Consider the following 12,242-nt stretch of genomic DNA (forward strand, 5'->3'; position numbering starts at 1 on the left):
TGTGCACACAGATTATTACATCCTGCATCTGCTGAGCGTAGAAGAAAGATTCCCTGCAACAGCTTGTAACATTCTGCATCTGCCAAGCCAAAGAGAAGAAACATGTTTCCCTTAGGGTATATGGAGTTAGGTCAGAACAACTGAAGTCTAAATTTAAAGACATTGGTATAAAAAATATCTAACTATATATTTAGAGTCCCCGAGGATTTTTGGAATGCAAATATTGTATTTGTACCATTCGAATTCTTTACCTATCACATAATTTTGTCTATACACAAATACACATTTTCACATGTGTACCTGAAAAAAATGTAGCTCCAAATATATAATTATAAATGTGAATTTCTGGAAAATTAGGTTGAATAATCTGGAACTTAGGTTAAATAATTTGGAAGAGAGCTTTCTAGAAAACAAACATAAAACTTTTGGGGCGTGATATATATATATATATAGGTTATTCATAGAAATGCAAATATATTTATTACATAAGAAAACTTCAGGGTGGCATTTTGGTTCTTATAGTGTTTTCATTTTTGGTTAAAAGCTTATAAATATCTGTAAGTATTGTGAAGGGATAGGTATATGATATAGGGACCCAGGGGTAGTTACAATGCTGTCACTACATGTCTAAGTAATTATTTTATTATACATTTAAATTTTATGTGTTTTACTGTATATGATGCTAAGAATATACTTCTAAATATAATGGAAATTCAAATGGCTTTTAGAAAGTCCAGTATAGTACCATGATAATTACTAAAGTTTTTTTTAAGGGTGTGAATTGCTACTTTTATCAAAATAGAACAGAGCTCATAATACAATATGGAGTGAAAATATAATTTAAGCAATATGAACTACTTCTATGAATATCTTTGTTTTAGTTATAAACTGTCTTTTCATCTCTATTTCTGGGCTCACAATTTAATTTTTCCCTTGCAGTACTTGGGGTGCATTGAAGTTCTGCGCTCAATGAAAACGCTTGACTTCAGTACAAGAACACAAATTACCAGGTAGGCCTTCTTCCTATCATTTTACTTCAAGAAGGATATGAAATATGTAAATAGATTAGAAATTTCTCAAATGAGAGACTGCTGCAGTGAGTACAAATGACTGGCTAGCTGGGATAGATCAGCACCTTATTGTATGATAAGACCTTCTCTGGTTCATCCATGTTTATCACATGTGTCTTGCAAGGACAACCTCCAAACTCCATCAAAAAGAAAGAAAGAAAGAAAATGCAAAAGAGTTCAACTGCAGGCAGATAAAGGTACCTGAGTGTTTATCTTTGTTTTTTATTATTTTTTTATCTTTGTTTTTTAATATACAAAACTGTAATATATTTATACTTTAAAATATGCTGGACTATATTGAATCTATTTAAAAAATAAAATCTAGAATGTCAGAAGAGATTTTCTAACAATATGCACAGAAGAGAAAATACAACAAATTGGGAGTGAAAATATTAGGGGTGTAAGTAATTTAGTAAGCAGACCCATTTTTTATATTGTCAGTGATTTTGATTCCGTTTATGCACTGTCCACCAGCTAAAAGTCCCTTCTGTATTCAAGCCTTTTAAAAACACATTTTATAGCCTAACATACTTCCTAGTCGAGTTACACCTTTAGGGGGAAAAAACACAATTTCAAGTCATCTTGAGAAGAACTGGAAATCAAGGGCAGAGTCTATAAAATAGCAACATTTTCAGCAGGAAATGAGTTTATTTTCCTTTGGCAGTTGTGAAATTGCTTAAATAGTAGGCTCAGAAAAATAATCATCTATCTTCTTCAACTCACTCAACTGTATATCCTTTAGTTAGACAACATCCAAAAATCGGGTTTAGGAAGCAATTATTTTTAGTAATTAGTTACTTTGTTAATGTATACACCACAATTCTTTATTTTAAGCATCATCATAATAACTTCTTCCTCGTTGGAGACATTTATGATTCAAAGAATTGGCATTTTCTCTCTATATATACTGATTCAGCACATATGATGGCAATCTACCCTGATTAGTCACCTATTAGGACAAGGATGGCACAGCCAACTATGGTCATGCTTGTCAATAAGTGGTGTACCTATAAAAAGCTGAACTGGCAAACGTTATGTGCTAGCTATATTTACAACAATTCCACTCTCCCCACAAAGGGACCTGCAAAGACCACTTATATATGACCAAAAACTTCGTGGGATTTGGTTCCTTGCTTTGGGGTCACAGTTTAATGGTACATCCCAGTTAATTGACCTAATAATATGTTTAGAGGTTGTCTCCTACCTTCTAGTTTGTTGCCTAGTGTCTGGACCTTAAACACTTGCGAGCAGCCATCCTAGGCATGACAACTGTTCTCTGGAGACAAATATTTTCCTGGAGCAGAAGATCTGGTGTCCAGCTACCATTATTAAATATTTTAATTAAAAATGCAAAAGAAGAAGAGTCTAACTCAAAGGTGAGCAGGGGGAAGTGCAGAGCAGAATTTCTAAATTTCATGGATTCTAGATTTTCTGGAGCCAAGAGGACTTGATAAACTCCTTAAACTATTGCCCTGGGTTAATCTTTTAAACTTAAACCAATTATATCCCATGAAGTATTCAAAAAATTAAAGAATAGTTTAGCTTACCTATTAAAATGTTCTTCCATGAACATTATATGCTTTTAAATATATAAAATATATTTATATTTATAAATGTATTAAATATAATTAAAATATAAATATATATTTAAATAGATATATGATTGAAGTTACAAAGGCAACTTGAATGATTAGATGGGAATCTTAAAGGGTAATGAGTGTATATTAATGTTAAAGAACAACTCATGAAAGGAGGGTGGGAATGGTTACCTAACTTGAAGAATGTAATCAGTGTCATTGGATTGTATATATAGAAAAAGATGAATTGGTGTACATGTGGATGTGTATGTTCTCAACAACAAAGCACCCCCTCCATATGTTTGTAGAAAATGGTTCATGGAAATTGCAATGGCAAAAGAATGCTGTTTTAAAATGGGAGTATTTAAAAGCAATGTATGAACATTTCTCTGTTCAACCATTCATTTATCCTACCCATGGATATAAGCACCCGCTATGCAGCTTCTGTGGATTGGCATCTGGGGGCACTTTACTGGGCACTGGGCATGTTCTCTTGCATGGGTTCTGTGATAGTGAAGAGGATAACAACTGATTGGGAGAGAATTGGCAGCTGTCTCTAAGGAAATCCCTTTCTTGACACTGGAAATGCTGAGATAAGGCTGTGCTATTTTTAACTCCTACTGTGTTTATTCAGCACTTACTCCTGGTCTTCACTGCAAGCAGTGTTGGGGAGAAACACACAATGACCGCAAGGCTAGCATTGTATCTAAAGATTTCTCTTTGATAAGGACAAGGCTATTGACACTCTTTGTGGATTGAAACCACCCCCACCCCCCCCCCAAAAAAAGGGTTTGTGAAATTCTAGATGGAAACAGTGGATCAGAGTGGTAGGTGTGTAGGTTTGAATCCCATGGCATCTGCTTTTTAGTGACGGTAAGGCAGTTTTATGGAGTAACTGAAGTCTTGGATTCAGGAAACTTGGGATGAATTCTGGTGGTATCATAAATTCCTTGAGCTTTTATTGGACTTCAAAAAAATGACTGATCTCTACAATGTTTTCTCATTTTTAGCACGAGGTATGTTGTTTGTTTTTTCATAACCAAATAATCAACATTTGTGTATTCCTTAATCTTTAAATTTAGGACAAACATTTCTTTTGAAGGTTCTGAAAACAGTACGGTTGGTCATTTTGTCAAGGTCCTTTGAATTCTATGGTCTTACTGGCATCAGAGTTTAGACTTACTATGGTGTGTTTAATAGCATTGCATGTGGGTTACTGATCTCTGGTTAAAAGATTACTTATGAAACTACACAATAAATTGATTGCTCAATTATGTATTAAATTGCCGAAGTGGCTAATCAAAGTCTTCCATTACTAACAGTTTGGACAGGGGCATTTGTGTGTTTAAGCTCATCAGCAGCTGTCACGGAAATGAGCATATGCCCTGGCAACAATGCTGCCTAATGACAGATCTCCCCTCTGCACAGCTTGACTTATACAATCTTGACCTCAGTTTTCACACCAAGCAAGACAGCTAGCTGTTCATTTTCCTCACGAGAAAACATCTGACATGGCCTGCCAAAGAGGTGTGCTGTTTCAGTGTGCTCAGTTTCTTTGCATGATGGATATAGTACCCCCATGTTCAAAAAATAAATGAGTGGACACAGCATGAAGCAAAAATTAAAGATCCTGCTGAGCAAGCTTCCCAGGCCCTGGCCAAGGGTTCATTCTCTGACTGATCAGGTTGCAACAAGATCTCATTTGGAGACCCAGTGCTGGTGAAATACTATTTAAAAGATGGATGTGTGGGCCAGTGATTCTGAGTTACTTCTGCCCTGAGCTCTTACTCTCCACAAGGGTTACCCAGTTGTTTTTGGAATATGACATATAGTACCTTCCATATTGTACAGTAAAATATTAAAAGGTATGTGGGACTCTACTCTAGAGAACCTTGTATCTTTTTTTACCTGGCTTCCTTTTAATTTAATCTTTTTCCTTTTTATTGTGATTTGGGTAAAAGTTTACCAAGAAGGTCATTGGTGTTACGTTCAACAACTCATATATATTTAATTTTATCTCATTCATCGCAATCCCCTCAATGTAATACCACTACTTTCTTGTGTTACTTTTCCATTCCTCCTTTTTCCTAACCCATCTGAACTCTGTCCTGGGGAAATGCTGCCCTTGATCTCACGAGGCTGATTATTCTAGTATTCATTAGTGTTACTGCTTACTTTATAGAGCTGGGGGTTCATTCCCTAAAACTGAGTCATAGGGGTGGGTTCAGTTGCCGACCTGTGTGGGTGATTTAGGGCCATATTTTAGGCGGGGGGGGGGGTTCATCTTATCTGAGCAGTAAGCCTTGTTGCTTAATATTTTAAATTTTGTTACACAATTTTCTTCCCCTCTATCCAGGACCTTCTAATGGGGTCATTTTCCAAGCAATTGGCAGTGGTAGATGGGCACCGGGTAGTGGTTCTGATCTGAGGTCAGAGAGGCTGCCAAAACTGTGGCTCTTGGCATATTCTATTATTGCCCAAATGTGCCAAACTGAGTGCTACTTTCTCCCCAGTCCCATATTGCACACAACTGAGCATCCCGAGAATAAATGCACACATAGGAAGTTACTGTTTTGGATGCATAGATTTTACACTGAGCAGTGTAGCACCTGAAGGCCTGAAGAAGGTGTCTCAGGTTGGAGTTTCCCTTGGGGAGCTGGGGGCACCAAGTAGGGGTGGCCGGTTTCCCCCGCTCTGGTTCATTCACAGATGCCTGCATTTATGAGGTAAGCCGCTGAGTTTCCACACAATATTTTTAAAGAATAATAAATGAAAAACAGTTGCCTCAAGTCAACTTTGACTCACAGTGACCTCATGAATGATGTTCTTGGCATCCTCCCACAACCAATCAGGTCTTCTGCCATTAATGTTCAGTGTATCATATTTGTTCTTGAGATGTTCAGGTGGGATAGCCTCAAGGTTATATTTTGCCTTACATGGATTTGATTTCTCTTTTGTTTTATCTTGAACTTCCAAAAACCAAACTGAAGTCTGCTATCTCATTGCTTATCTCCTAAGATTCCTTTGTGTTTACGCATTTTGGTTTATCTACTTCTGTTATTCTCAGGAGCGTTTGCCAAATCTCTTCAAAATACCTAAACACTATACTTCTGGATTCTATTTCTGGTACTTCTGTGGACTCTTCTGAGTTCTCCATTGAGTGTGAGTGATTTTCAGCTGTCTATGCTTGTTTGTCTTGTTTTCTTTGTTTTTTTTGGGGGGGTGTTGTTATTGGGAGAGTCAGTGTGGTTGCCTGCTCTTTTCTCAGCATGTGGCACAGCTATTAGTGATATGTGGCCTCCTGGATCATATAGAGATAATTGGCTCTGTTTAGTGATGTTCCAATAAAAAGGGTTCTATTAGGAGCTGGAATACATGGTGGTGAAATGGAGAAAAGAGGAGAGAGATGTGTAAAGGGGACAGTGAAGGATGGGGAACAAAAGTAGAATGAAATAAAATAATGATAGTAATCATAAGTGGCTTTTTGGATAGACCAGCAGATTTATAAAAATAATGCATTTTAAGAGGGGTAATCAGAATTAAGAAGTTCCATGGAAATACATTTCAAAAAGTAAAAAAGAGGGCAGAAAGGCCTTATGGGTGGATTTTCAGGGAGACCACAGGCAAAAGGACCTGGAATGCACGAAGTTTGAATCTAGGGAAACTAGAAGTTGTCAAAATGAACAGGGACACATAAAGTTTGAGATCCTAGGAGTTAGAGCTCTGGAAAGGACTGGTATTGGCTGTTTGGAATTGTAAAATAATATGATTTACTACTCAGAATGACACAATCAGGAGGAATAGTGTTGTATTCATTGTCAAAAAAGGACATTTCAAAATCAATCTTAAAATACAAAGCTGTTCATGATAAGATAATATCTATCTTCCTTCAAGGAAATCCAGTCAGTACACCAACATTCAAATTTATACACCAACCAAAAACTAGTGATGAAGAAATTGAAGAATTCTACCAATACCTTCAGTCTGAAATTGATAAAACATGCTATAAATATGTATTGATAATTATTGGTGATTGGAATACAAAAAGCTTGGAAACAAAGAGGAAGGAACAGCAGTTGGAAAACATGGTCTCAGTCAATGAAACAAAGCTGGAGATCATGTGATAGAATTTTGTAAGACCAATGAGAAAATAATTTTTTTCAACAACACAAAAATCAAATAAACACATGGGGTTTTCCAGATGGAATGCAAAAAAATCAAATTGACTCCATCTGTGGGAAGAAACATTGGAGAAGCTTACTGTCAGCAGCTAGGGTATGCTGTGGAACAGACCATCAATGGCTCATGTGTAATTGTTATGGTTCAGGTTAAAATGGAAGAAAATTAAAACAAGTGCACAACAGCAAAAATACAATCTTGAATCTATCCCTAAACTTTGAGAACATCTCAAGAACAGATTTGCTGCACTGACCACTAACGACAAAAGATCGGATCAGTGATTTTGAGGATATCGAGAGCATTTGTGAAGAAAGCAAAAGGCCATTAAAAAGAAAAGAAAGATGAAAGTGAATGTCAGAAGAGACTCTGAAACTTGCTCTTCATTATGAAGTAGCTAAAGCAAATGGAAGAAATAATGAGGGTAAAGAGTTCAATAGAGAATTTCAAAGGGCAGCCCCCAAAGAAAAAGTGAAATAGTAACATGAGATGTGCAAAGACCTGGAGTTAGAAAGCCTAACAACAACAACAACAACAATATCTCTGCTCTGCATATCTTAAATTTAAAGGACTCAAGAAACAATTCATGCCTTGAGTTGCAATACTGAAAGGTTCTGTGGGTAAGATATTGAATGATGCAGTAAGCATGTAAAGATGTTGGAAAGAATCCACAGGCACTGGACCAAAAAGAACTGGTGAATATCCCACCATTTCAGGAGGTAGCATATAAGCAAGAACCAATGGCACTGAAGAAAGAAGTTCAAGTTGCACTGAAAGCGTTAGCCAAAAACAAGGCCCCAGGAATTGACGGAATACCAATGGAAATGTTTCAACAAGCTGCTGAAGCACTGGAAGCACTCGCTATGATGAAGCACTATGGTAGGAAATTCAGAGAAGAGCTACTTGGCCAACTAATTGGAAGAGATCCATATTTCTACCCACTCCAAAGAAAGGGTACCCAACAGAATGCTCAAACAATGAAGCAATATCACTGATATCATATACAAGTAAAAATTTGCTGAAATTTATCTAACAACAATCGAAGCAGTACATTGACAGGCGCTGCCGGAAGTTCAGGCTGGCTTCAGAAGAGAAGATGGGCAAAAGACATTGCTGATAACAGATGGATCTTGACTGAAATCAGAGAATATCAGAAAGGTACTTACTTGTGTTTTGTTGACTATACCAAGACATTCGATTTTGTGGATCATTATAAACAATGGATAGCTTTGAGAAGAATAGGGATTCCAAAATACTTCATTGTGCTCCTGTGGAACTTGAACCTGGATCAGAGGCAGTTGTGTGAAAAGAACAAGGGAATAATACTGCATGGTGTGCTAGGGTTATATCCTCTCTTATTCATACTTATTCAATCTCTATGATGAGCAAATAATCAGAGAAGCTGGATTACATGAAGAATTATGCAGCATCAGGACTGGAGGAAAGCTTATTAAACAATCTGTGATAAGCAGATGACATGAACTTTCTTGCTGAAAGTGAGGACGACTTGAAGCACTTGCTGATGATGGTCAAGTATTGCATCCCTCAGTACAGACTACAACTCAGTATGAAAAAATACCCAAATCCTCCAAATTGGAACAGTAGGTAATAGAATGATAGAGAAAAAATTCAAGTTGTGGAGAATTTTGTCTTGCTTTAATCAATGCTTATGGAAATAACCAGCAGGAGCTCAAAAGTTACATGGGGTCAAATTGCTACACAAGATCTCTTTAGGCCCTAAAGTTTAGATTATTGAAAAACATGATTGTTACTTTGAGCACTAAAATATGCCTGACTCAGCCATGGTATTTTCAATGGCCTCCGATGCATGTGCAAGTTGGACAGTGAATAAGGAAGACTGACTAAGAATCGATGCATTTGAATTGTGGGGCTAGCAAAGAATAAAGAGAGGATTGTGGACTGCTGAAAGTACAAACCAATCTGTCTTGGGAGAGGTATGGCTAGAAGGCTCCTTAGCATGGATGGAAAGGCTTACATACCATGGACCTGCTATCAGGAGACACCTGTGCTGGAGAAGGACATAATGCTTGGCAAAGTGGTGGAACAGCAAAAAAGTGAAAGATGGATTAACACCGTTTCTGCAACAATAGGATCAAGCATGGGGACAACTGTGAGGCTGGCACAGGTCTGGGCAGTGTTTCATTCTTTGTGCATAGGGTCATTGCTGATTGAAACCCACTCAAAGGCACCCACCTAACAATAACATTATGATAGCATAAAAGTACAAAAGCTGAAGAAAAGGAGGTACTGTATATACTTGATATAAGCCGACCTGAGTATAAGCCGAGGTACATAATTATTACCTGGGAAACCAGAAAAACTGATTGACTCGAGTATAGGCCTAGGGTGGAAAATGCAGAAGCTATTGGTGAGTTTCAATAATCAAAGCAAATGAAAATAAAATTACTAAAAATTGAGACATCAGTGGGGTAATGTATTTAAATATTTATTTTAAATAAAAACATAAATAAAAGGACAAGTTATTTAACATTAGTAAACCAGCACAGTAAGTGGAAAATAGGTTCAACAAAAACAAGAAGGTATCAACAATGATGCCTTAAGAGTACTATTCCCTGAGCTCAATCAGCAACCAAGCTAAAATGTAAAGAGTTAAAATCCTTCAAAACTGGATTCCTCATCATCATCCGTATCCCAATGCAGAGCTTCAGCTGGTGTGAGGTCATCATAGACGCTGTCCTCACTGAGATCGCTGTCATCACCATCACTGCTGTCATTTTCATACAAAGCGCAGTCTTCACTGCCACCCATAGCATTACTAATACATTTCTGGAAGGCACGTCACACCATGTCTTCTGGAATGTCTTCCCATGCATCTCAAACCCACTTTGCTATTAATTCTATGTCAGGCTTCATGAGATTTCCTCCTTTTGTTAGTCTACCTTGACCAGATGACATCCATTCATGCCACATCCTTCACACATGGTCTTTAAAAGGCTTATTCAAAGATACATCCAGAGGCTGCAGTACAGATGTAAGCCCACCTGGAATAACGGCTAAAGTAACTTTACTAGATTTTGCCAATTTTCTTTATGTCATCCAATAGGTGGGCTCTGAACATATCCCAAACGAGTAACGATGGCTTTTTCTTTAAGGCTGCTCCTGGTCATTGGTTCCAAATTTATTCCAGCCATTTTTTTGTTCTGTCTTCATCCATCCAGCCTTTAACATGTGCACACACAGTAATTCTTGGTGGGAAATTGATCTTTTTAGGCAAGGTCTTTCTTTTAAAAATAATGACAGGACACAGCTTAGTTCCATTAGCCAAACATGACAGAACAACTGTAAAGTGTTGGGTTTTGTTTGTTTGTTTTCATTTCCTGTGGTTTTGAGAAAAATGTTTTTTTCTCCTAAACTTGCCACAGTAGTGTTGCTTGGAAAAATCAAAAGTCATGGCAATTTCACCCATATTCCCAATATCTGTCAGGTCATAATTATAAATCCTTCTTTGTTTTATAATAAATGACAGGAATGATATAATTTTTTCTTCAAGGTCTTGTGGCAATTTCTGCAAAATCTTGGTTCTTTGTCTCAAACATAGTAGGCTAAACCTATTCATGAAGCAGGTACACCATCCTGCTGATGCAGCAATTTTTCAATGCCTGGTGTTTTCTATTTGTCATCCTTAGTCATTTGTAGAGCACGTATGCGGATTCCCATGCGTGTTACACAGTAACCATTTTGATGACACCCCATAACCCATTTATGCAATTCACTCTCTAGAGCCCCATAAAAAGACATTAAACCATGACGAGCTTTTTTAGCTTTTAGAATCTATTCCAAGTCAACCTTCATTTTCCGCCACTCCCTTACTTGCTTTTCGTCAACACAGAATTCCCTACTTGCAATACTGTTATTGCTCTCTTCTGCTCTTGATAAAACCTTCATTTTGAAACCAGCCTCATATGACAGGCGTTTTTGTTTTGGTTCAAGAGTATCCATTTCTAATAGGATAAAAAATCAACACTTTGAAAAAGAACTTTCATGGTAATGCCCTCCCACCCCCTGCAATATGTTAACTGGGAGGAAGGGGGGAGTTTGTGCAGGCGGGGGATGCAGGATGTGAATTAACAGAGACCAGAGGGGAGAGACAGAGCGCAGCCACAGACACATCCTTACCAGTTCAGCTGCCGGCATAAGTGAATCACTACGGGTGCTTCTGCGAATTGGAGAAATCCACGTCATAGGACGGCTCTGATTTGTTAGATATGAGTAAACAAACATTCAAAGCCCTGCAGTGTTAGCGGGGCTTTGAATGAACAGTGGAGAAATGGCAATCACCTGCAAGATAACAGGTGCTCGTCCCATTACCTCAGGGGACCCCAGCAAGATGTTACACCTCGCTGGGGTACCACTGACCCATGTATAAGCCGAGCCCCAGTTTTTCAGCACATTTTTTGTATATGTACTAAACTAAAACTGTCTTATAGATGAGTATTCCTGCTCGTTGGTAGTGTTATATTTTGTACCTGTAAACTGGAGGGGGGGTTGTTAGTGGGGGTTCAACGGAGAACAAAACAGTCAAAAAGGAGAAGGAGAATTTTAAAAGGTGAGAAATGAAGCCTGGGAACTGATTATTTCTGCACCAATCTACCATGCAGTTAACTATCTCCCAGAAGCCTGTGTGGAAAGCCATTTGGTTTGTTGTGTTGTCTCCAGGACCAGGTAAACAGGGCTCAGAGATGAGACTCAGGCCACAGGTCAATCCTAAAGGTGTCTCTGCCAACAGGCTCTTCCACTTTAAGGAGCTCTGGACCAGGGGACCTCAAACTTTTTTAAGAGGGGGCCAGTTCACTGTTCCTCAGACCCATTGGAGGACCGGACTATAGTTAAAAAAAACATAAACAAAACTATGAACAAATTCCTATGCACACTGCCCATATCTTATTTTGAAGTAAAAAAAACAAACGGGGCAAAAACACCCGGCGGGCGGGATAAATGTCCTCGGTGGGCCGCATGTGGCCTGCAGGCTGTAGTTTGAGGACACCTGCTTGAGTCTGGACAATGTAGCTTCAAGTTGAAGCTCTCGCTGCCAGGAAGTGCCAGATAATCCAGCGAGTGAAACTTCTCAGGTACTTCGTTGCTAAGGAGATCTTACCATGCTTGATATCTTGCTGCTCTCTTCTCTCTACAATCTTAATTTTAGGCTGTTTGTTTGTTTTTGTTTTCTTTATGTATAAAGTATGTTTCTTGGAAGCAGCATATTGATGGGTTCTGTTTTCTTATCTGTTCCATTCATCTCTGTCTCTTGGCCTGTACATTTATTCCATTAACATTGTGTTGTTATTGATAGGTATGATTTTATTGCTATAATCTTTACTGTCTGCTATTTTCTAAATTTTTTATGTACATTTTTGCTGAGTTCCTTATGTTTGTGGGT

General features: G+C 38.0%; 1 protein-coding gene across 1 annotated transcript in view; it reads left to right on the top strand.

The window, feature by feature from the left end:
• Positions 1-12,242, top strand: part of SHC3 (SHC adaptor protein 3) — a 224,042-nt gene that overhangs the window by 58,168 nt on the left and 153,632 nt on the right. The window contains exon 2 of the mRNA XM_075550852.1: positions 940-1,010. Coding sequence (XP_075406967.1) covers positions 940-1,010 — 71 coding nt within the window. The remainder of the gene's footprint in view (positions 1-939; positions 1,011-12,242) is intronic.

The sequence above is a fragment of the Tenrec ecaudatus genome, chromosome 5 (genome assembly GCF_050624435.1).
Source record: "Tenrec ecaudatus isolate mTenEca1 chromosome 5, mTenEca1.hap1, whole genome shotgun sequence".
Classification (NCBI taxonomy): domain Eukaryota; kingdom Metazoa; phylum Chordata; class Mammalia; order Afrosoricida; family Tenrecidae; genus Tenrec; species Tenrec ecaudatus.